This window comes from Felis catus, chromosome B1 (assembly GCF_018350175.1).
Source record: "Felis catus isolate Fca126 chromosome B1, F.catus_Fca126_mat1.0, whole genome shotgun sequence".
Classification (NCBI taxonomy): domain Eukaryota; kingdom Metazoa; phylum Chordata; class Mammalia; order Carnivora; family Felidae; genus Felis; species Felis catus.
This window is the reverse complement of record NC_058371.1, coordinates 147828146-147851933: the sequence shown is the minus strand read 5'-3', so window position 1 is coordinate 147851933 and position 23788 is coordinate 147828146. Positions and strand designations below refer to the sequence as shown.

General features: G+C 34.6%; 1 protein-coding gene across 2 annotated transcripts in view; it reads left to right on the top strand.

Moving 5' to 3' along the window:
* Positions 1-21585, top strand: part of DCK (deoxycytidine kinase) — a 32166-nt gene extending 10581 nt beyond the window's left edge. Inside the window, exons 3-8 of one of the 2 annotated variants that reach the window (XR_002741867.2) lie at positions 13988-14181; positions 15603-15750; positions 17167-17282; positions 18064-18154; positions 20397-20519; positions 20647-21585. Coding sequence is in view for 1 of the 2 variants with exons in the window: in XM_003985295.6 (XP_003985344.1) it covers positions 13988-14181; positions 15603-15750; positions 17167-17282; positions 18064-18154; positions 20397-20423 (576 nt within the window). In the remaining variant the exon portion in view is untranslated. Of the gene's footprint in view, positions 1-13987; positions 14182-15602; positions 15751-17166; positions 17283-18063; positions 18155-20396 lie in introns of both variants that reach the window. The other variant, XM_003985295.6, reaches the window with a different exon arrangement.
* Positions 21586-23788: the final 2203 nt, after the last annotated feature.

Sequence of the window (23788 nt, the reverse complement as noted above, 5' to 3'; positions counted from 1 at the left end):
AACTTTTGTTGGCTATGTTACGATTATCTTTTTTGGTCGATTCTGATCTTTTTTGGTTGAACTTAATTCACCTCTTTTGCAATGTTTACAAAGTTCAGTTAGAGTTAAAAGATTAATGATTTTGTATCTTGATATTTCTGGTTTTCACTTATCTTGACAATAAGTTGTGCTTTCTGCAAAATAATAGTGTTCTATCATGAAGTGAGTTACAGAATTAAAGATATGAGTAAAAGTGATCCATAATCCCACTACCCTGTATGTATCTTATATACAGTTGAGATAATAATTTACTATATCCAATTTTGGCACTTGGGGAGCTACATAATTAAAAAAAAAATGTTATACAGTAATACATGTTCATTGTTTGAACTTAAAATATCATAGATTACCAAAGGAAGAAAATAAAGCTTACCTGTAACCTTATTACCCAGAGAAAACTAGAGATCTTACTTGGCACAGCAGTATATAATTTTGTACTTTTCTTTTTTCCTCCCATAATGTTTATATCAAAGGCAATTAAAAATGTCATTAAAAGTTTACTGTAAACAATTCTAAGGGCAGCCTAATTTATTGTGTGCATGTACTAGTATTTACATAATATAAATGCCTAATAATAGTGAAATGATAGCCTATTTGCTTAGTAATGTGATAAACATCTTTGTGGTTAAATCTGTATTCTAGATTACTTCTTTAAGACAAATTTCCAAAAGTGAAATTAAGTAGGCCCAAGGATTTAGACTTTTAAAAATAAATACAGCTAAGCTGCTTTCTAGAGACGTTCTGTCAACTTTTACATAATATAATTTGACCTTAACCCATTCACATTTTTTATCTGGGTCCTTTTTCAGAGGGGGAAAAACAGATAAAATTACACTCAATATGGTAAAGATGATACACAGTGTTTTTTTAGATAAATTTTTAATAATGTATTTTATGCTTGACTCCAGAGTTGCATGCAAGAAACCCAGCAATTTGTGGTGTTAAAAACTTAATGCATAGAATCAAAAGGAAACATTTTGTATGGGCTGACTCTCAGCCACTCTGAAAAACTAGAAAATGATATCCTGGCTTATTTTCTAATTTGGTTCAAAGTTAAACTCAGACAACAACTAACACCTTCAAAGCTGTAAAATTCTACTACAGACTTTTTATTTAGTTTTAATTTAAACATTTGTATTTTTAGAGCAACTAGCTGATTATTATTTTTATCAGTAGGTGATGAGTCAGGATTGGTTCTCTGAATTATTTTCATGTAGTAGACTTTGGGTAAGAGGGATTACATTTATTGGAAAATCCAAATAAAAGGAGATGTGTAGTTTTTTTGTGTGTGGTTAATATTTGCATTGTGGTCAAAAACACATATCATAAATTTTACCATCTTAACTATTTTATTTATTTATTATGTTTATTTTTGAGAGAAAGAGAATGAGCGGGGGAGGTGCAGGAAGAGGGTGGGTACAGAGAATCCTAAGCCAGCTCTGTGCTGACAACAGAGAGCCTGATGCGGGGCTCAAACTCACAAACCAGGAGATCATGACCTGAGCCAAAGTCGAATGCTCAACCAGCTGAGCGACCCAGGTGCCCCATCTTAACCATTTTTAAATGTACAGTTCAGTAGTGTTGAGGGTATTTACATTGTTGTAAAACATCTCTAGAACCTTTTCATCTTCAAGAACTATAGCTATTTCATGAAACAACTCTCCTTTGCCCCCTTCCTTCAACCCCTAGGAATTGCCATTTTGTTCTTTTATAGCTAGCTATGAATTTGACTGTTTGTTGGTTTGTTTTATTTTTTTAAGATTTTGTTTATTTTATTAAAGATTTTATTTTTAAGTTGTCTCTACACCTAACATGGGGCTCGAACCCACAATCCTAAGATCAAGAGTCACAGGGTCCACTGACTGAGCCAGCTAGGTGCCCCCAAATTTGACTACGTTAGATACCCTGTATAATTGAAATCATACAGTATTTGTCCTTTTGTGATTGGCTTATGTCACATAGCATATTGTCCTCCAAGTTCTCCAGGAAAAGTTTCAAACTTTTCAGTATGTAATAAGCCCATTTAATTTTACATACGTAACCTATTTTTGTTATTTCTGTGCATAGCAAATTTATCCTAAGTGTTTTTCAAATGAACCAAGTTCACTTCTAATAAATGAAGTGTATCAGGTAGACTTAAGGTAATACTTGGTGCTATGATAAGCTCTTAAAACCCTGTAGTTCAAAATAATAAAATTTTATTTCTCAGAGAATAGTGCAAATGCCATTTGGTGGATGCCATGCCATGCTGTGACTCAGGGACCCAGGCCCTTTCTAAATTGTGACTCATCCAACCTCTAGAACCATGCTTCAAATTTTAGTGTTTATTAGAATGACCTGGAAGACTTAAAACACACATTTGGGCCCTACCCCCAGTTTTTGATTTATTAGGTCTGCTGTGGGGTTGGTGCTGAAAATTTGCATGTCTCACAAGTTCTCAAGTGATGGTGCTGTTGCTGTTATGGGGACCATACTTTGTTACCCCTGGAGCTGAATTTGAGAGCCTCTGCTCTAGGCTCTTGGTTTTCTTTGCTTCTTCTAGCTGCTGGAGAGAAAAGCATCACATTCCAGAGGTTTTTAGAGTGAAGCCTGGAAATGGTATACATTGTTTCTGCCCTACTTCCATTGACTGGAACGGAGTTACATAGCCACACTCAATTACAAGGGAGGCTGGTCAATAAAGCCTAGTTTGTGTCCAAGAAGAAAAACAACCTGGATTTAGGGAACACATAGCAGTGTCTGCCACACACACATTTTAAGATAGGAGCACCTTAAGTTTATTTTTTAATGTAACTGAAACCCCACGGTGCCAAGTTTAATTCATTTATGTGGAAGAGGTCTTCAACAGACGTTCTCTATTCTCTACTTCTCAGTTCTAAAAACTAAACTCTTAGAAAACTTAAATATGCCCTTTGGCTCACATTCCTAAGCACACTCGTTTTCTAAAAACATGCCAGGGACAATGTAACCAGGAATAGAGCATACTAATCCAAGAATTAAATTTTGTGTTTTGAATTACTATTTATACTGCAGAGAATTCCATATATACATGGATACCACTCCCACCCTGCTCCTCTTCATTAGCACCAAATATATGTAATTCATATAGAAGTGAAGACACTTATTTAAATGATATGTTAGGGGACGCCTGGGTGGCTTGGTTGGTTAAGCGCCCGACTCTTGACTTTGCCTCAGGTCATGATCTCAGGGTTTGTGAGTTTGAGCCCCCCAGGCTCTGCCCTGACAGTGCGGAGCCTGCTTGGGATTCTCTCTCCTTCTCTCTCTGCCCCTCCCCTGCTCTGGCCAGTACAAGCACACACTCTCTCTCAAAATAAATATATGTTAAAAAAAAAAAATAATATGTTAGGATTAAGCAGGGAGTCTACTTTGCTTCTAAATAAATACCAGCACCAATCATGTAATCAACTGTAACTCGTGAAAAGTTGATACTAAATTATTTTTCTGGTTAATTTAATGTACAAAGGGAGAAAACCTAGAGACTCTGTTTCACTTTATTATTTTTTTATTTCTTCATTACTCTATGTCACTTTTTCCCCCCTGAAACTATTTTTGAAGTTCAATTGCTTTAAAATAAACAACTACAATCATCTGCCACCTTTCTGAAGAACTGGGGAAGTGTGCCTAAAAGCTGGTGTCAGTACTCAAAGAAATGTAATGTGACCTGATATTTCTGTTTTGTTGGAGAGGTTTGTTTTTTGTTTTTTTTTCCTCATTGTAGGTATATGCTTATTTTTTTTGGTCCACTCATAGAGTCTCTCTGAAGGAGTAGCTGACATACAAGAAAGGTAGAGAAAGTTTGGTTAAGAGAAAATGCTTGTTGATTAGTCAAAAGTTTACCAAATTATTTTATGTCTGCCAAACCTGAATGACAACACATGACGAAAGTGTGCTTTAAAGACAAATTTAACTACCTTTTCTTTTAAGAGGAATTTTTTTTTTTTTTAGGTTTATTTATTTTGAGGGGGTGTGGTTAGGGACAGAGAGGGAGAGAGAATCCCAAGCAGGCTCTGTGCTGTCAGCACAGAGTCCAACGAGGGCCTCTATCACGAATTGTGAGATCATGACCTAAGCTGAAATCAAGAGGTGGACACTCAACCAACTGAGCCACACAGGCACCCTAAGAGGGAATGTTTGTAATAGTTGATAAGGCACACACAAATAAGCTGAGAATAAGGAAGGAAACCAATCATCTGAGTGGACCAAATGGAGGTCACAAAATTATGCATTAAAATTAATGTGGCTTATTCAAAGAGTATTTACTTAATACTTTTGACACAATCTGATAAACTTATTTTCTGATTAGAAGGATTGTCAAGGGAGGGACTGTTAAAAGATGGTCATGTCACTGACCTGACATCAAAGGAGGAAATAAACTGAAAACTAGATAAGAACTAAAAAGTAATACCAATTTGGTCTCGTTTAATGTAAGATTGAATAGCAGTTTCTACAGTTTGTGCCTAGTGTTTTATGTGTTTTATGTTTTATGTGTTCAATGGAAACTTGTGCTTTATTGCTAACTTCTTTTATAAATCCAGCAGTTGGTATTTATAAAGTTGTTTAAGAGTAATGTCTATTACTGAGTAGTTTTTGAAATGCTATCCTTTTGAGGGTACAAAAATAAAATATATACTACTGTCTTCTCCCTATAAAAATAATACATAAAAAACGTGGTTAAATTGATAAATTTCATTTAGCTGAAAAGATTCATTTGTATGAAACATTTTTTTTCCCCTGGGGGATGCTGAATAAGTGGAAAGTCAGTTTATAATTAAGTTAACAAAGCCTTTTTAATGAAATTTAATAAAAATAAATTTATTCTTTAAGCAGTTTGGGAAGGCAGCTAACTTCACCCTTATTTCAGTTGATGATGTGCTAAGAGTATTTTCTAAACAGACTTATTGTTGACAGTTAACTTCTTGCTATTTTATGCTTTTTTTTTCAATTTTGGGAAGAAGATTCAGTTAATTATGTGGTTTGCGGTATGTAATTTAAATTCTGCCTCAAAGTGCCATGTGTTTGTGTGGTTTTTAGTTCTTAACTGAAACTTTGAGGTCAATATTTACACTTGGTGGATTTTTTTCCCCCCAGAGAAAAACCACCTACTTTGAGCATGAACTTCTAGGAAGTGTTCAGGGGTGTTTATTTGGACTAGAATTGAGAATAGGAATTATATTTTATTTCTTAAAAGTTAGTATATAAGATTAAAGACTTTATACAACTTTTTGAAGAACCTTCATATAGCTTGATATTACAGAAAAGACTGAGGAAGCATCCTTTGCCCTTAACCATAAGGACCTATGAAAACAGCTCCTTATTTATTCCTTTGGTCTGAGACTATAAATATTTGATCCTACAGTGCATGTGGTGGATTAAAGTATCTTTCTTCTGAAAACAATAGTATTCAAGATAGTCAACTGTTAGGCAGAGCTCAGTCTTTTTTTTTCTGACAGGGAAATGATCACTCCTAGTCCACAAAGGGAGGACTTGTCTCCTAGGATGTTTTGGCTTCTGCTTCTCTGGGCTATGAATAAAAGCTCTTCTTTGCTAAAGCAGTTGCAGTTGAACTAATAATAGTGGGATATGGTTCCTGTAAATGGAAGCATTAGGTTTATAAGTTTGATTTGGCATGTGTAGATCCTTTTAAGGATTACTGTTGAGTCACTGGAATTTAAGAGAGAGGGAAGTGAGAGTGACTGACCTACCCCAAGGTATGTGGGATTGCCCTTTTCCTTATAGATAAAATTGGAATTGGTTTTATTTTCCTTCCTAAAATGGGATGGGGCTTAACTGTTTAAAAAGGGAAGGATATGCTTAGTAATAAGATTGTAGGTGAAATTCAGTTACGTTAAATGCTATTGCAGTAAAATTTTACATATAATCTGAATGTAAGCCCTAATTCTGCTACTAGTTAGCTGTGTAATCTTAGCACTTTAGTTGTTCTAAACTTTTCTTTATCAGTAAAATGGGAATGATAATAGGAAAAATCAAGCTTGTGTAAGAATTAAATAAAAAAAAAATGAAAGTCCATTGTGTTGGAAAGACTATATAGTAAGGTAAGGTATTGTATTAAAATACGTGCAATATTTGGGAGATTCTTGTACTAAAATATTATTTGTTGTCTATCTGAAGTTCAAATTTAACTGGAGGTCCTGGGTTTTCTTTTCTCTTTAAAAATTTTTTTTTAATGTTTATTTAGTTTTGAGAGAGAGACAGCAGGAGAGGGCAGAGAGGGAGACACAGAACATGAAGAAGGGTCCATCCAGGCTCTGAGCTGTCAGCACAGAGCCCCACTGGGGCTCAAACTCACAAACTGAGATCATGACCTCAACCAAAATCAGATTCTTAACTGACTGAGTCACTCAGGTGCCCCTATTTTTTCTTTCTTAACCTGACAATTCTAATATTATAGTATTCTAATGTATTCTATGACTGTGAAACAAAGAATATTGTCACTAAAGGAAGAAATTTCAGTTGCTTCTTTCTCTTCATTCTCTTATTTTGATATGGAAAGCAAGGAAAGGTAGGGTTTACTGACTTTGACTATAGTAGTGGTCCTCGGATGCTCAAAACTATTTCCTATGTATTTTACAAATTAGAGATTCATTTAGAATACCAAGTCTCTTAAAAATGCACATATTGAATTAGATATCCCTTCATGTAAACTACCTTAATCCGACTATATAAAACTCTAATTACAATGTGATTATATAGAATATTTTATTTTTTTAAGTGTATTTATTTATTTTGAGAGAGCGAGAGTGTGAGCAGGGGAAGGGTAGAGAGAGGGAGAGAAGGGGAATCTGTCAGCGCAGAGCCTGATGCAGGGCTCGATGCTCTGAACCGTGAGATCATGACCTGAACTGAAATCAAGAGTCGGACGCTTAACCAACTGAGCTGCCCAGGTGCCCCTATATAGAGTATTTTAGTGGAGACTGTGGTTGGAGAGAGATTAGCAAATAGATACTACCTAGGTATTGGGAGTTTTTAAGTGTGAGAGGAATACCAGAAGGGACCTAAGATGACCTTGCCTATTTAATTATTTAAACACATAGTACTTTGTGCAGAGTAGGTGCTAGGCCAGAGATCTGAGCAAAGCATCGAAACGTTTTAGTAGTAAACTTTTGTGATATTTTGTAAGAGCAGTAAATAATTTTACTGCTTCCAGAGATCAAATAGTTGAGAAGAATTTTAAAATTTATAGTTACAGAATGTCATATTCATACATGTTTTTGTCAAAAGCTTGAGTAGGAGTGAAGTAATCCCATTTAGAAATTGAGTTAACAATTTGCAAAAACAAGAATTTTATCTGTTGGGTCAAGTCATGACTAAATCTATCCAGCATTTGATTTGTAATTATGATCACAGAGTATTATGTGGAAATGTGTGATTGCCTTCACTCCAAAGTTTAGGGTTATGTCAAGAGTACATTTACCTTTATCAGTGTGAATTTATTTAACATTTTTGAAAACTTATTTAAGTAAGCTGTGAATGTCCATTGATTATGGAACAAAATCACACTTTAAAATTTGGATCTAAATGTTCCTTTTTTCTAATTTTAGTTGATTCTCATGGAATTGGTGTTAACAAGTCTATATATACGTATTCTTCAGGATCTTGTTCCATCTCTTTTCTGATCGTATCTGGTTCTGTCAGTCTCTTGTTCATTTTAGTTAACTATAGCTAGATTAGCTACACAGTAATTTCAAGGCTTTATTTGCCTTTTTTCTCAGGCACAAGGAAAGTGGCCTACACAAATTCACCATTTAAATCACTTTTCAAGTAGTTGGCTCAATTTTATTTTCTCCAGAGAGCACTAGACTTTGAAATAACCCTGATAGGTATTTTTCAAATTCACTGATTATATTAATGAGGTTAAATTTTTATGATAATTTAAAATTAGGAATTTAATTGGACATTTTTCTATATTATTTGTGCTTATTACACAGAACATGTGACTATATTGTCACATTATTTAATAGAGACATTTGAAGTAGATACTATATATGGGAAGTTTTTAGGCAGTAAATTGCTTATTGAACAGATTAATCCTGTGAATTCTTAATTATTTTAAGATATAAAACAATATCATTTAGTCATTAAAAAAATTTTTTTCTTGACGTTTATTTATTTTTGAGAAAGAGAGAGAGAGGCAGAATGTGAGCTGAGAAGGATCAGAGAGAGAGAGGGAGACAAAGAATCTGAAGCAGGCTCCAGGCTCTGAGCTGTTAGCCCAGAGCCTGATGTGGGGCCCGAACCCATGAACTGTGAGGTCATGACCTGAGCCGAAGTCCAATGCTTAACCGACTGAGCCACCCAGGTGCCCCAATCGTTTATTTTATTTTATTAAAAATTTTTTTTAACATTTATTTATTTTTGAGAGACAGCACAAGCGAGGGAAGGGTGGAGAGAGGGAGACACAGAATTGGAAGCAGGCTCCAGGCTCTGAGCTGTCAGCACAGAGCCCAACGTGGGGCCCAAACCCGCCAACCATGATATCGTGACCTGAGCTGAAGTTGGACACTTAACCAACTGAGCCACCCAGGTGCTCCAAGACAACTTCATTTAAAAGCTAATGTTAGTTTATTTAACTAAACAAATATATATATATATATATATATATATATATATATATAAATATGTAATGATTATTGAGGAACCAAAGACTTTTAAGTAGGTCTATCAATATTTACTATATTAAAACTATAACTTGAAACACTTAAAAAATTATCAGTTAATTCATTTAAAAACCATAGTACTGAAAAAAAAATAAAAAATAAAAACCGTAGTACTGAACCCATTACATGTTAACATATGTGCCATAACTATTTTCCAAAAAAAATTTAGTGAGAAAAGTGGCATTGGTTTACATTTTGTACATGTCTTTAATGCCTGACTTAATAGCAAACCAGAATTCTTATATCTGCTTTTACATTTAGACTATTGCAATTTTATCACATGTTATATAGTTACTGGAAAATTATACATTCATGGGAGAATGAGAATGGAATAAGGTATATTTGTTATTAAAATCATTTTTTTTCCAGGGCGCTTAGGTGGCTCAGTCGGGTAAGTATCCAACTTCAGCTCAGGTCATGATCTCACAGTTTGTGAGTTCGAGCCCTGTGTGGGACTCTGTGCTGACAGCTCAGAGCCTGGAGCCTGCTTCCGATTCTGTGTCTCCCACCCTCCCCCCGCCCCCTCATAAATGAATAAACATTAAACAAATTTTTTTAAATAAACAAATAAAATAAAATTGTTTTTTGTTTTCTTGTAGACCCCTGCAAGGATCTCAGGGACTTCTTAGGCATTCCCCTACCACACCTTCAGAACCTCTGTTCTAGATAATATATACATCTGTAGAAATGAAAGACTCAGAAGAAACTCTAGATAAAAAGATTTCTTGAAAAAAACTGCATCTAAAAGATTAGTAATTCCACTGTGTCATTACATCCAGTTTGTGTTCATAGTTCTCTATTGTCTCATAGTTTTCTTATAGTTTATTAATATCAAGAGTCAAGGTTACACTTGTTACATGTTACATTTGGTTGATATGCCTTTTAAATTGTAATCTGTTGGTTCCTCTTCCTCTTTTTTCTTTATAGTTTATTAGTTGAAGAAATTGGGTCATTTGTCCTTGTACAGTTTCCCTTTTTCTGGTCTTGGCTGAGTGCATCTCTGTGGCATAGTTTAACATGTTTCTCAATCTCTGTATTTCCTGTGAATTTGTAGTTAGATCTGTAGAGCCTTGATTAGATTTGGTTTTAGTTCTTTTTTGGCTAAATTTCTTAGGTGACTATGTGTATTTTCTTTCACATTCCACCAGGAGGATGTCTTTTGTGATGGTAAAATCAATCAGTCTTTTCAGGTTTTGTTAGCCTAATTCATACACCATAAAATTCCATATTAGCTTTTCTCTAATGATTTTAGGATCTGTTGCTAATTGTTGCCCTAATCCAGTATATCATTTGGAGTTGCAAAAGATGATATTCTAATAATCAAGCCTGTTAGTTGGGATTCTTCAGTAAAGAAGAACTGTTCCTTCATCTACTCTTTCATTAACCTTAAATAACATTTGTATAGAAAGGGCCAGAATAAAATTTTTTATATTTTTTCCTCTTTATATGCAAATTTCCAGAATAATTAATTGGTACCCTAGCAACTTCCAAAGATGATTAGAGAGTTTGGGTTTTTGTTTTCTGGTTTTCTTTAGATTTGAATTTACAGTTTTTGTCTTCCCTTCCTTCATCATTCCTTTTGGACATTCATAGTTGTCCTATCTTTTGACAAATTGAAGCCCTTTGACGTTGGCTCTCTTGCCTTTGGCACAGCCTCAGGAGATTTTGATCGTTTACTTATTTCCTGAAACAAGATGTGTTAAGCTCATCTTATACATTTATTTCTCCAGACATGAATAAGGAATGTGACCCTAGTTCCTTTCAGTGGGAAATGGTATTTAGAGATCATAATCCGGGTGACATTTATATTCATTCCTATAAGGTTGTCATTATTGATAGGCCTTTTGGTGGACAGAGCTAGGGAAATTATATTTTATAGGAAGGAAAATAATTTATGAGTTCTGGATGCTATTTCAAATTCAAGTGTAAGATTACAGAGATTTTATTTTTTATTATACGTTTTTTTCTTAACACTGAAAATGTTGGTTCTAACAATGTGGTTATTAAATCACAAAATTTTAGGGAGGACCTGTTCTGTTTTATTAGAAGATTGGGGCCTAAAATACCTAAAAAGACCAGGTAACTAAACAAATAAATCAGGCCTGCTGTGAGATTGGCAGGGGCTGATAAACAGAGAATGGCAGTGGCTGATAAACTGGAGAGCATATGTCCCGCTTAATGGAAGCATGTGTGATTGGCCCTAGGTGATTTTTAGTGAGATAAGATACAGGCACAGTATTGCTTGGTTTCCACATTAAAAATTTAATGTTACGTTAGTTTCAGTTGTATGGATAGTGATTCAACAAATCTATATCTTATACCACACTCACCACAAGTGTACTACTGTCTGTCACCATACGATGCTATTACAGTATCATTGACTATATTCCCTCTGCTGTGCCTTTTATTCCCATGACTTACTCATTCCATAACTGGAAACCTGTACTTCCCACTCCCCTTCACCTATTTTGCCTGTCCCTGGTCCTCCTTCCCTCTGGCAACCATCATTTTATTCTCTGCATTTATAGGTCTGATTCTGCTTTTTGGTTTTTTTTTTTTTTTTTTTCCTGATTCCACATATGAGTGAAATCATATAAATATAAATCATCTTTCTCTGATTTATTTCATTTAACATAATACCATCTAGGTCCATGTATGTTGTCACAAATGGCAGTCTCATCCTTTTTTATAGCTGTGTAATATCCCATTGTACATATACATTTGTGTGTGTATGTGTGTGTATATATATACATTTTTTTATATGTGTGTACACACACATGTATATATACACACATCACATTTTCCTTATCCATTCATCTGTCCATGGACACTTAGGTTGTTTTCATACCTTGGCTATTGTAAATAATGCTGCAGTAAACAGAAGGATGCATGCATCATTTTGAATCAGTATTTTTGTTTTCTTTTAGTAAATGCCCAGTAGTAGAATTACTGGGTCATATGGTAATTCTATTTTTAAGTTTTTGAAGAACCTCCCTGCTGTTTTCCACAGCGATGATACCAATTTACGTTCCCATCTATAGTATACAAGGATTCCTTTTTCTCCACATCCTCATCCACTTGTTATTGTCTTTTTTTCCTTTTTTTTTTTTTTTTTTCCTCCAGAGAGAGAGAATCTTAAGCAGGCTTCATGGTCAGTGTGGAGCCCGACAGAGGGCTCAATCCCATGACCCTGGGATCATGACCTCAGCCAAAATCCTGAGCTGAAATCAAGAGTCAGATGCTCAACCAACTGAGCCACCCAGGCGTCCTTGTAATTGTTTCTTTATTTTAGCCATTCCAATAGGTGTAAGGTGATATCTGCTTGTGGTTTTGATTTATATTTCCCTGATGATTAGTGATGTTGAGCATCTTCTCATGTGTCTTTTGGCCATCTGTATGTCTTCTTTGGAAAAATGTCTATTTAGGTCCTTTGTCTATTTTTTGATCAGATTCTTTTTTGTTGTTGAGTTGTATGAGTTCTTTATATATTTTGGGTACTAACCCCTTATCAGATGGATGTATCATTTGCAAATATCTTCAAATATCATTACAAATATCTTTCAATAGGTTGTCTTTTTGTTTCATTGATGGCTTCCTTTGCTTTCTTTTTATTTTGGTGTAGTCCCAATAGTTTATTTTTGCTTTTGTTTCCCTTGCCTTTGGAAATGTATCTCAGAAAATGTTGCTGTGGCTGATGTCAGAGAAATTACTGCCTGTGTTCTCTTTTAGGTAGTTTTATGGTTTCCGATCTCACATTTAGGGCTTTAATCCATTTTGAGTTTATTTTTGTGTATGGTGTTAGAAAGTGGTCCAGTTTCATTCATTTACATGTAGCTGTCCAGTTTTCCCAACATGATTTATTGAAGAGATGGCCTTTTCTCCATTGTATATTCTTGCCTCCTTTGTCATAGATTAATTGACCATATAAACATGGGGTCATTTCTGGGTTCTCTGTTCTGTTCCATTGATGTGTATATCTGTTCTTGTGCCACTACCATACTGTTTTGATTACTACAGCTTTGTAGTATACCTTGAAGTGTGAGATTGTGATACTGTTACTGAAAAACCCAAGTTCAGATACTTGTTGCACAAAAAGCCAATGCTCAAGAGACGAGTTTTGGTTGGAAAGGAATATGAGCTTTATTCAGGCGGCCCACCACCTGGGGAGACCGTGGACCCTTGTCCAAAAACCAATTCTGAGGTTTCTACCTGGCCCAAAGATTTTTAAAGGAACTTTAGGGCAGTTAATCAGTAAAAAGGGAGCACAATGATCTGTAATACTTCTTGATTGCATGCATGCAGATTCAGTGGTGCCAGCTACAGATGTTATCACAATGCCTGGGGCAGTGGGGAGGAGGTTGTACAAGAGAGTTTCCTTCAGGGTTTTTCTAGGAAACAATACAGGATCTATAGATATACCAAGAAAGTTCTAGTTAATTGATCACTCAGCTAAAGGTGCTTGCTAAAATTTACAGACTACTAAATTGGCCAGAGGGCTAAGGCAACACAGGCAAATACTTACAGCTTTGTTTTTCTATCTCCTGATTGCTTTGGCTATTCAGGGTCTTTTGTGGTTCCATTTAAATTTTAGGATTGTTTGTTCTAGTTCTGTAAAAAAATGCTGTTGGTGGTTTTCACTTTTTTTTTTTTTAAAGATTTTTTTTTTTTTCAACGTTTATTTATTTTTGGGACAGAGAGAGACAGAGCATGAACGGGGGAGGGGCAGAGAGAGAGGGAGACACAGAATCGGAAACAGGCTCCAGGCTCTGAGCCATCAGCCCAGAGCCCGACGCAGGGCTCGAACTCACGGACCGCGAGATCATGACCTGGCTGAAGTCGGACGCTTAACCGACTGCGCCACCCAGGCGCCCCGGTTTTCACATTTTTAAAAAGAAGTCACAAATCCAGATATATTATGTGAACTTATATTTAGGTTTTAAATATTGACAACGAATTCAAATTTTTTAACAGTCCCATTTGGACCAAACAAATATTTTCTTCCATAGGCCATTAGTTTGTGACTTCTTGTGGAAGAGCTCTAAGGAACTGATTGTTAAGCTAGCCTTCTAGACCTCAGGCAAACTGAAAAATAAAATGGGAAAGAGTAGGAGGAAGAGGGCTTAATCATCTTGGTTTTGCTAATCATGATGCATTTATTTATCTAACTTCTCTTTTTGAGCTTTTTAAAAAATTTAAATAGCTCTATTGATCATTAATTTTGTTTTTTGTTTCTTTTTTCACATTCAAAATAGGAACTGACACCGTCTCAGAAAAGTGGTGGGAATGTTCTTCAAATGATGTATGAGAAACCTGAACGATGGTCTTTTACCTTCCAGTCATATGCCTGCCTCAGTCGAATACGAGCCCAGCTTGCCTGTCTCAATGGCAAGCTCAAAGATGCAGAGAAACCTGTATTATTTTTTGAACGATCTATATATAGTGACAGGTATATATAAATAACTTGCACTTATCATTTTGGAATCGTGGCTTGGAATTGACTTTTTTTTCCTGTTTCCTGGTAATCAAAGTAATAAGAGAGGCTGTGTTGAGGAGAAAAATTACCTTCAGCAATTTGGTAATCATGACGTTAGGGAAGTACTAGTATTAATAATTGCTAGCTTCCATGGAAGCTTTAGGGAATATGATAGCCATTTCATTCAAATTTGCAGAGAAGGTTTTTTTCCTCTAATGCTCTTAAAATTCTCATCTACTCTGATTAAATCTGGATCTATATTCTAGACTGCATCTTGAGCCAGATCAAAAATCTCTAAGGGAGCCTTAGAGTTACCTTGTTTATGCAAAGATTCTTTTAAGCTAGAGTGTTGGCTAAGAACAACGGTTCTCAAACTTTTGGTCTCTGGACCCCTTTCCATTCTCTCTTTCTTTCTTTCTTTCTTTCTTTCTTTCTTTCTTTCTTTCTTTCTTTCTTTCTTTCTTTCTTCCTTCCTTCCTTCCTTCCTTCCTTCCTCCCTCCCTCCCTCCCTCCCTCCCTCCCTTTCTTTCTTTTTTTCTCTTTCTTTCTTTCTTTCTTTCTTTCTTTCTTTCTTTCTTTCTTTCTTTCTTTCTTTCTTTCTTTCCTTCTTTCTAAGTTTATTTATTTATTTTTGAGAGAGGGAGAGTGCGCCCACATGTGAGCACACAGGAGGGGAGGAGTGGGGGAGGGACAGAGAGAGAGAGGGAGAGAGGGAATCTCAAGCAGGCTACACTGGGCTCACATTCACTAACCATGAGGTCACAACCTGAGCCAAAATCAAGAGTTGGACACTTAACCGACTGAACCACCCAGGCACCCCAGGGTCCCTTTCTATTCTTAATAATTATTAAAGAGCCAAAAGAGCTTTGTGTCTTATTGATATTTATGTTATTAGAAATTAATGTTGAGAAATATAAAGGACACTTATTTATTTAAAATTAGTAATACTAAGCCCATTACGTATTAGTGTAAATAACATACTTGTAAAATTGTATTTTTCAAAACAAAAACATTAGATAGAAGAGGATTGTTTTACATTTTTACAAATCTCTTTAATATCTAACTTAATAAAAGACAGCTAGATTTTCATTAAAGCCTTCTCTATCTGTATACTATGTTCTTTTGGTTGAAGTCTAGTGTATAAAGTAATCTGGCCTCTCACAGAACTTCTGGAAAGGTCTTGGGGACTACCAGGCATTCTTACACTATATTTTTGAGAACTGCTGTCCAAGAACATATTTCTTATAGTTGGAGATATTCTATTTTTTTTTCCTGCTAAGTTATTATTTGCCATGGATTTTGGGAGAATGTTCCATGTCCAGTTAGTAGATCTCCTTTCTATTTCTTTGTGTTTTTTGGAAAGGAATTATGTGTTGATGTAGACTCTCTTTCAGGTATGTTTTTGCATCTAATTTGTATGAATCTGACTGCATGAATGAAACGGAGTGGACAATTTATCAAGACTGGCATGACTGGATGAATCACCAGTTTGGTCAAAGCCTTGAACTGGATGGAATCATTTATCTTCGAGCCACACCAGAGGTGAGACTTAAAATTTGTTTACTCCATGGACAATTTAAAGTAATATGTAGAAGTCCTTTTAGTGGTATGCAGTGAAGGCAATTTAGTTTAGCTCCACTCCCTGCTCTACTCCCCACATGCAAATTAGAAATTCAAAACTGTAGAGAGAGGCATTCTCTTTTCCTCAGCAAAGTAGAAGCCCACATTGGCAAGTTGCTCTTTTAGGCCCTTTTCTCTGTGCTTTCTCCATTTTCTTCTTTATTCCTTCCTGACTTTTGGAAGGTCTCTGATCTATCACAGCTAGATTAAAAATTTTGCTCAAGTAACTGCTAGAGTTTCGGCTTCTTGGTGTGAAACTTTGAGTGTTTAATTACTACTGAATTTCCAATGCCTAGAATAGGGCCTGGGTACATAGTGGGAGCTCAGTAAATATTTGTGACTGAATTAACAAAGTTGATGGAGGTCCATTTTAAGAAATCCTTTATAGTTCATGGCTTGGAATGGGTAGGTAGTAGCAGCTTCAAGTGAGAAGAGACTTAGAGGACCATTGCCATTTTCACTTAAGGGAGCTTACTTGAAAATGTGCCTTTCATGATAGTTTGTAATATAGCTATTCTTGTTTTTATATGAAATTATGTCATGAGTTCAGGAAGACTAAGTGGATGCCCTTCATAAAGCTAACCTAAATAAGAGCTTACGTTTATTAACACATTTCTGGTTTTGGTGCTTGCATTTCAGTTTTGCTGTTTTTTATTCCTGTGTCTTCCCTAAGCCACAAAGTAGGCTCTGATGAATATAAATTTCATGACTTCTAGTCTGAAAGGATACTGTGTGGCTATTGAATCGGAATTTTCAAAGAAACTAGGCTTCTGATTCCAAGTGATGATTTTGTTCTTTTTAAATTCAAGAAAGCCAGAATTTAGCAGTAATTTTGAAATTCACTTTTATTTTTGAAACGAATTTTTTTTGTTTTTAGTTATGAATATAGCAAGCGCAAATGTTGAAGAACATAAAGAATACTATAAGATATAGTCAATGTCTTAAAGTCTAACACAAAGCTGTTTTCATCAGTGTTATTTATACTGTCTTTTGATTGGAAGATCATCTAAGTGGTTGAAAAGAGGATTTATAATAGATTTTGAACACATTTTATATATTGAACTTTTTACCAAACTTATTTTATACAGTATTTTTCAAGTATGGATCCTATAAGTTTATAGATTTGTTCTAATCGTACTACTTGGTTTATAGCCACCAAATGATTGAAAAGCACAAGGAGGGGGAAAATGAAGTATTTCAACTTTCTAGAAGGAATAAATGGAGATGCTGGCTAGCATAACTAAAGAGACACTAGAGAAGAAAACTTTAATGACAGCAGACAAGAATAATTATTCTTTGCCCCCCCCCCCCCACCCCTTTCTTATTGCTTGCTTTTAGAAATGCTTGAATAGAATGTATTTACGGGGAAGAAATGAAGAACAAGGCATTCCTCTTGAGTATTTAGAGAAGCTTCACGATAAGCATGAGAGCTGGCTCCTGCATAGAACCCTGAAGTAAGACCTCCTTATTCTCACTTACTATCCATTTCAAAGATCTTTAACAAGTCTTAATCTAAAACATGTACAAATTTTCATTTTTAGCCCTTTTTCTTTTAAGTTAGTATTTTAGGATCTCCCAGAATTAGGTGTGAATTTTGATTCTTTTTATTGTAATGAGATCCTGTTTCCTTAAAGTTTTTGTAGTTAATCTCCCCCAGTGTTATTGACAGCATAATATATGGAATTGAAGTGGTAAAGTAGGAATATATCTGTGTGTATTATTTAGGTACTGTCTTTCAGAGAGAATTTAAGATAAGATACTTTAAATTTATTTTTTAGATCAAGGCTTAGGTAGTAGTATAGCACAGTTGTTAAGAGCATGGACTTCATTGTCCTTAGTCAGATCTTGGTTCAAATCCAGACTTACTAGTGTGCAACCTTAGGCAGTCTCTGAGCCCCAGACTGACCTCCCTGGGCTTTAGTTTTCTCATCTTTAAAATGCAAACATTCCTACGTTATGGTATGATTTTAGTTTTTGAGAAGAATTACATGTCATAAGCCCTAGCTTTATATATTTTATACCTGAGATTTTTAGATATTATTAATATTATTATTTAGTAGTAAATCAAGGTGAAAAAGAAGGGGCTACCAGATAAATTACTGACAGGATGATTTTAATATAAAATGACTGACAACATTTTGATTTTCCAGAGATGGTATAAGAGTTTTTAGTGTTTCTCTTTTATTTATTGTTTTTTCTAATTATTTTGTTCATCTCTCTTTTTTTAAAAAACAGAACCGACTTTGATTTTCTACAAGAAATCCCCATCTTAACACTGGATATTAATGAAGACTTTAAAGACAAACACGACAGTCTAGTTGAAAAGGTAGATTTGTACAAAGACTCTACACTAACATTTGTTTTGTCTTGTCTAGAAAAGTGTTGTAACTTGTGAGAAAACAACTTTCTAACAGAAAGAATATGTAACGTTACAGTAAGAGACAGTTAAGAGCTTCAGATGGATTTAGACTTTAGACTCTAATCCTAACGTCAAATTCTAGCTTTGTGACCTTGGCTAAAATAAGGAGATTCTTTTATCCTTTGGTCCCTTTATCTCTAAGACAGGGATGATCACATTAACAAAAGCTCTTGCTCATCCGCTTCTCTGCTTTGTTTCCTTTTCTTCTCCTCTTCTCTGTATCACCAGTCTTTAGGTACTTTCATAACAAACTACTTGTGAAATAAAATTTATCTTTTTCAACTAAATTCAGTATGGAAGATACTTGAAGTTGTAGGGTATGGATTTTGTCCATTTTTATATTAGCTCAAGTCTTGAGATTAAAGAATTTTTAGTTTTGACTTTTATGTGGGACCTTGTCAGTGATAAATTGGCATGCCTGATCATTGAATCATTGTCGTATTCATAGTTAATCTATCCTCCACATATTTGGGAGTTGACTATATTCTATTAATGAGTGTTGCTTGTAATGATAAAGGGAGTGGGAGAAAACCTATTGATGTACACTTGAGAGAGAATAATAATGGGAATCATATAATAAAGATCCCATTATCCATGTTAATTAACTTGGTGATGATCCAAGGTCTAAAGAAGCCAGTTTTTTGCTTTATTTTATTTATTTTTTTTAATGTTTATTTATTTTTAGACAGAGACAGAGCATGAATGGGGAAGGGTCAGAGAGAGGGAGACATAGAATCTGAAGCAGGCTTCGGGCTCCGAGCTGTCAGCATAGAGCCCAATGCAGGGCTTGAACTCACGGACTGTGAGATCATGACCTGAGCCGAAGTTGGGTGCTTAACCGACTGAGCCACCCAGGCGCCTCTACTTTGTTTAGTTTTGAGAGAAATTTGATTTTTTTTCTCCTTCACAAAATATATATTTACTTTAACAGGAACCTGACATTCATAAAGGCTATATCTCAAGAATTTTGAAAATGTCAACATTTATTATTTAACTACTCTGTAGCATATAGTTGCTTTTCCCATGATATAAAGTAAAGCATATTTGGAAAATTCAAATGACCTCTTTATACCATTAATGATATTAAAAATATAGGATACAATTCATTTATGATACTATTAAAATAAATGAAAATTAAATCGGCCATTGCCTTCAGAGTGGATCTATAGGACAGCTTCTTTATCTAACACTTTTGTGTTTTGACTAAGAATCACCTTTAAATGTTACTGTTTACTTTTACTTCCATTAATAATGCTAGTAGTTGCCTTTCTCTTTTTCCTTATTGAAATACATAACTGACATAGTATGTTATATATAGTTTCAGGTTTACAACATATTGATTCGACAGTTCTATATTTTCCACAGTGTTTAAGGCAGTATCTTTGTTTCTTCAGAAGAATTACTGTTTCATTTAGAATTTGTAGAGAACAGAATCTTGTTGCATTGTGATGTTGGGCAGTTGGTTACATTCACAATGTACATGACCCTTCCGTACATGTTAACATTACAGATTGTAAATATGATTCAAATTTGTGCTTCAGAAAAATTACAAATTTTGCATGTCTGGACCTTTCAGAGTTGTTTAAACCATCACGATTACTAATATTTTTTGGTGCTAAAGCTGCACGTCATTGGTCTATGTTATTATAAGGAGATTATGAAATTTGTGTTATGGCTGTTAAAGAATTATATTAATCTTAGATACAAATAACTCCTGTAATGACATTTTAAGTCATTTATCTTTTACTACTGAAGTATTTAGTAATATTTCTTTGAAAATAAATGCTGTATCTTTGTGATAGAGTTACTTATACAGTTGGGGTCTTCAACTGTTATGTACTATAAAATAGGGATGAAGGGCGCCTGGGTGGCGCAGTCGGTTAGGTGTCTGACTTCAGCCAGGTCACGATCTCGAGGTCCGTGAGTTTGAGCCCCGCGTCAGGCTCTGGGCTGATGGCTCAGAGCCTGGAGCCTGTTTCCGATTCTGTGTCTCCCTCTCTCTCTGCTCCTCCCCCGTTCATGCTCTGTCTCTCTCTGTCCCAAAAATAAATAAACGTTGAAAAAAAAAATAAAAAAAAAAAATAGGGATGAATGTTAGATATTTCAAATTTGTCAAGGAATTATACTAATATTTATTTCCTCCCTTCAGGTCAAAGAATTTTTGAGCACTTTGTGATTTTGCTGAAGACTACAGGCAGCCAAATGATTCCAGATACTTCAGCTTTGTGTATCTTCGTCGTTCCATATTCATACAAGTCTCTAGAAAACCCAGGTTTTTTACCATTTTTGTTTCAAGAAAAAAATAATTGTTTTGATGAATTCTATATAAAAGCTTACGAGCAGTTTCTTTTCTTTTTTGCTTTACAAAAATAAAGACATTTAATTATCTCTCACGACAGAAAGTCTGAAGGTAGATGTTTCCAGAGTAAGTGCTGGCTAAATTACATCATAAAGGATCCAGCCTCCTTCTACCTTTCCTTCAGCAGGTTGGCTTTTTTTTTTTTTTTTTTTTTTTTTTTTCTTTTCCTGGTGCTTCTTATTTCACTGGTGACCAGTTTCTTAACTGGGAACTTTAATGTTACATAGTAAATGGTAAGGTATCCTGTGTAAATCAGTGTACCTTTAAAGGTGAAAAGTGGAATTTAAAGAATCCCTAAAAAAGGATTATGAAGTTTTAAATACTTTTGATCACATGTGTTCCCTTCCTTTTAATTTATGTGGAAGATAACACCACCTTAGTATTTAATCACGTCATTGATATTTATTAATGGGCCTCTAACACATTAACAAAGGAGCAGGTCAGACTTTGTTCCCATTTTGTAAAGGCAAAGCCTAGCTTATAAGTCATTTAATCTTTTTTCTGCTTTTATTTCTAAATCTGTGGTATGGGTGAGGCTTCATTCATCTTTTTGCATGGGATTTTAGAGGATTAAAGAGGAAATGATAACTTAAAATGTTTCTGTAATTAAAAGATAAATGAGTATAAAGGTTCAATTTATATGGAGCTTAGTAGCTACCTACTTTCTGTCTTCTCAGACCATTCTTTTTAGAATGGGATATTAGTCTTATAGTTAAAATATTGGTTTAAAATATAACTGTCTTTAACTTATTTGAGGTGAAAGTATAGTTTTCCCTAAATTTCTTCCCATTTTCATAGGTAAAACGTTAGTGGAACATAGCAAGGGATGTTTTTCCATTTTATTTTTTATTGACCCTGTACTGGGAATGAGTAGTTTTTCTTTACCTTTACATGTGGTAAGAAGTCAAAAGTGACACAAGGTAGATTATCTTCTTAGCGGTGTAGTCTCTTTTGTCCAGCTCTTTTTTTTTTTTTTTTTTTTTTTAGAAAATAGCTTGTCACATGGTAGGGGTTTTTTCCCCCCCAGTGTTTATTTTGAGAGAGAGAAAGCTAGTATAAGTATGAGCAGTGAAGGGGCAGAGACAGAGGGAGAGAAAGAGAATCCCAAGCAGACTCCATACTGTCAGCCCAGAGTCCCATGTGGATCTCGATCTCATGAACCCTGAAATCATAATGTTAACCTAAATCAAGAATAGGATGCTCAACCAGCAGCCACCCAGGTGCCCTTCTTTTGTCCAGCTCTTACTTCTTGCCCTATCCTTCTTTCTTTAGTGTCTGGATTAATTAGGTAGTCTACTGTTTTATTTTATTTATTTTTTTAAGGTTTTATTTATTTTTTTCTAGTAATCTCTATACCCAACATTCATCTCAAACTCACGACCCCAAGATCGAGACTTGCATGCTCTTCCAAATGATCCAGCCAGGTACCCCAGTAGCCTGCTCTTTTAAAGTTTAAATGAAAGTCACAACATTTCTGCTTTGAGAACATCATTATCATTCTTTACTTCAGTTTGCTGTGCTTCTCTGTAGGGTTATAACTTAGATTTTTTTTCTCTTCCTTTAAATTACTGATAATAATGGTCTTGCTTTATATGTTCTATATTTTGAAAGCATTATCATTTTTGTTAAATATATATTAGGAAAGACATTAGGAAGACAAGGAGGTAGAATAGTTGTAATTTTTAAAAATCTGCATGATTTCATTTTAGGTCTAGAGATAAAATGTTTTTTCAAGTTTGTTCAGTTAAGGTGCAGTGTTTTTTCTATGTTTTTAACCTTTCTAGTTAGATTTTAGAAAAGTTCTGTTTTTGAAATGAGTGGAAGAGACACTTTGCCTTTGAAACTATCATTTTCCTTTTTAAAATGTCATTTTTGTTTTGTTTTGGCTTTTTTGATAGTCTAAGATGATGATTTTGTAGGTTAAACAGTCTAGATGCACTGATCTTTGTAAGGGAGACTTTATTTCAAATCCTATATTCTTCATGAATATTGAAACTGTCTCATGATATTGTATGGGTATTTTTTGTTTGTGTTTGATACAAATGAATTTGTTTAAATATTAGCATAATAAATAAATATAATCTCATGAACTGTGATGGAGCTATACTCATTGAAATGATTACATCTTTTAAAAATTCTACTTTTGAAGAAAATATTATGAATATAAAAAGGTAACAAAGGTTTATATATATTACATTGTTCTGCTTTAGACATAATTTAGAGATTTTTAGTAACCTCTAGAAATGTTTAACTTAATGACTTTATATCTGTAGAATTGAAAAAAAAAAGCTTAAAAAATTTAGTTGTTATGATTCAAAATAAAAGCTGTGCCATTGAGTGGGTACAAGAGTGTTAAGCCTAGTGGTCTGTATTATCTCTTGGATCCTATTTCCCGTTTCATTTCATGTTTCATCAGAGTGCATGTACTACTTTTTATACTTTACTCTTCTAAGAAGGTAATTTTAATTGTACAAGACATTCCCTCATTCAGGATATTCTCATCTGTGTCTGAAACTTTAAGCACTGTATACTGAGCCCCCTAGAAAATAGGTCTGTCATATTTTAAGGGACAAATCATCCCAAAGCATTTTTTTATATAGAGATACAAATTTTATTACCTCCAGGAAATGCTAAATTAGACTACAGACTTTGGATTTTACCAGTCTTATCCTTTTTTTTTTTTTTTTTTTTTTTTTAACTTTTTAATAGACTTTATTTGTTAGAGCAGTTTTAGGTTCACAAGAAAATTAAGTATAAAGTAGAATTCCCATATAGTCATTGCTCCCATATTTGTACAGCCTTTTCCACTATCAACATCCCCCACCAGAGTGGTACATTTGTTTTAATCAATGAACTTACACTGACACATTATCACTCAAAGTCCATTGTTTACATTCAGGTTTACTCAGTGTTGTACATTTGTATGTTTTGACAAATGAATAATGACATATATTCACCACCGTAGTATCATACAAAAATAGTTTTACTGCCCCCAAAAATCTGTGCTCTGTTCATCACCCCCATCCAACCTCTGGCTACTACTAACCTTTTTGTCTCCATTGTTTTGCCTTTTTGAGAAGGTCATATGATTGGAAGTATTCAGTATGTAGCCTTTTCAGATTGGCTTCTTTCACTTAGCAATTTGCCTTTAGTTTCCTCCATGGCTTCTTTCCATGCCTTCA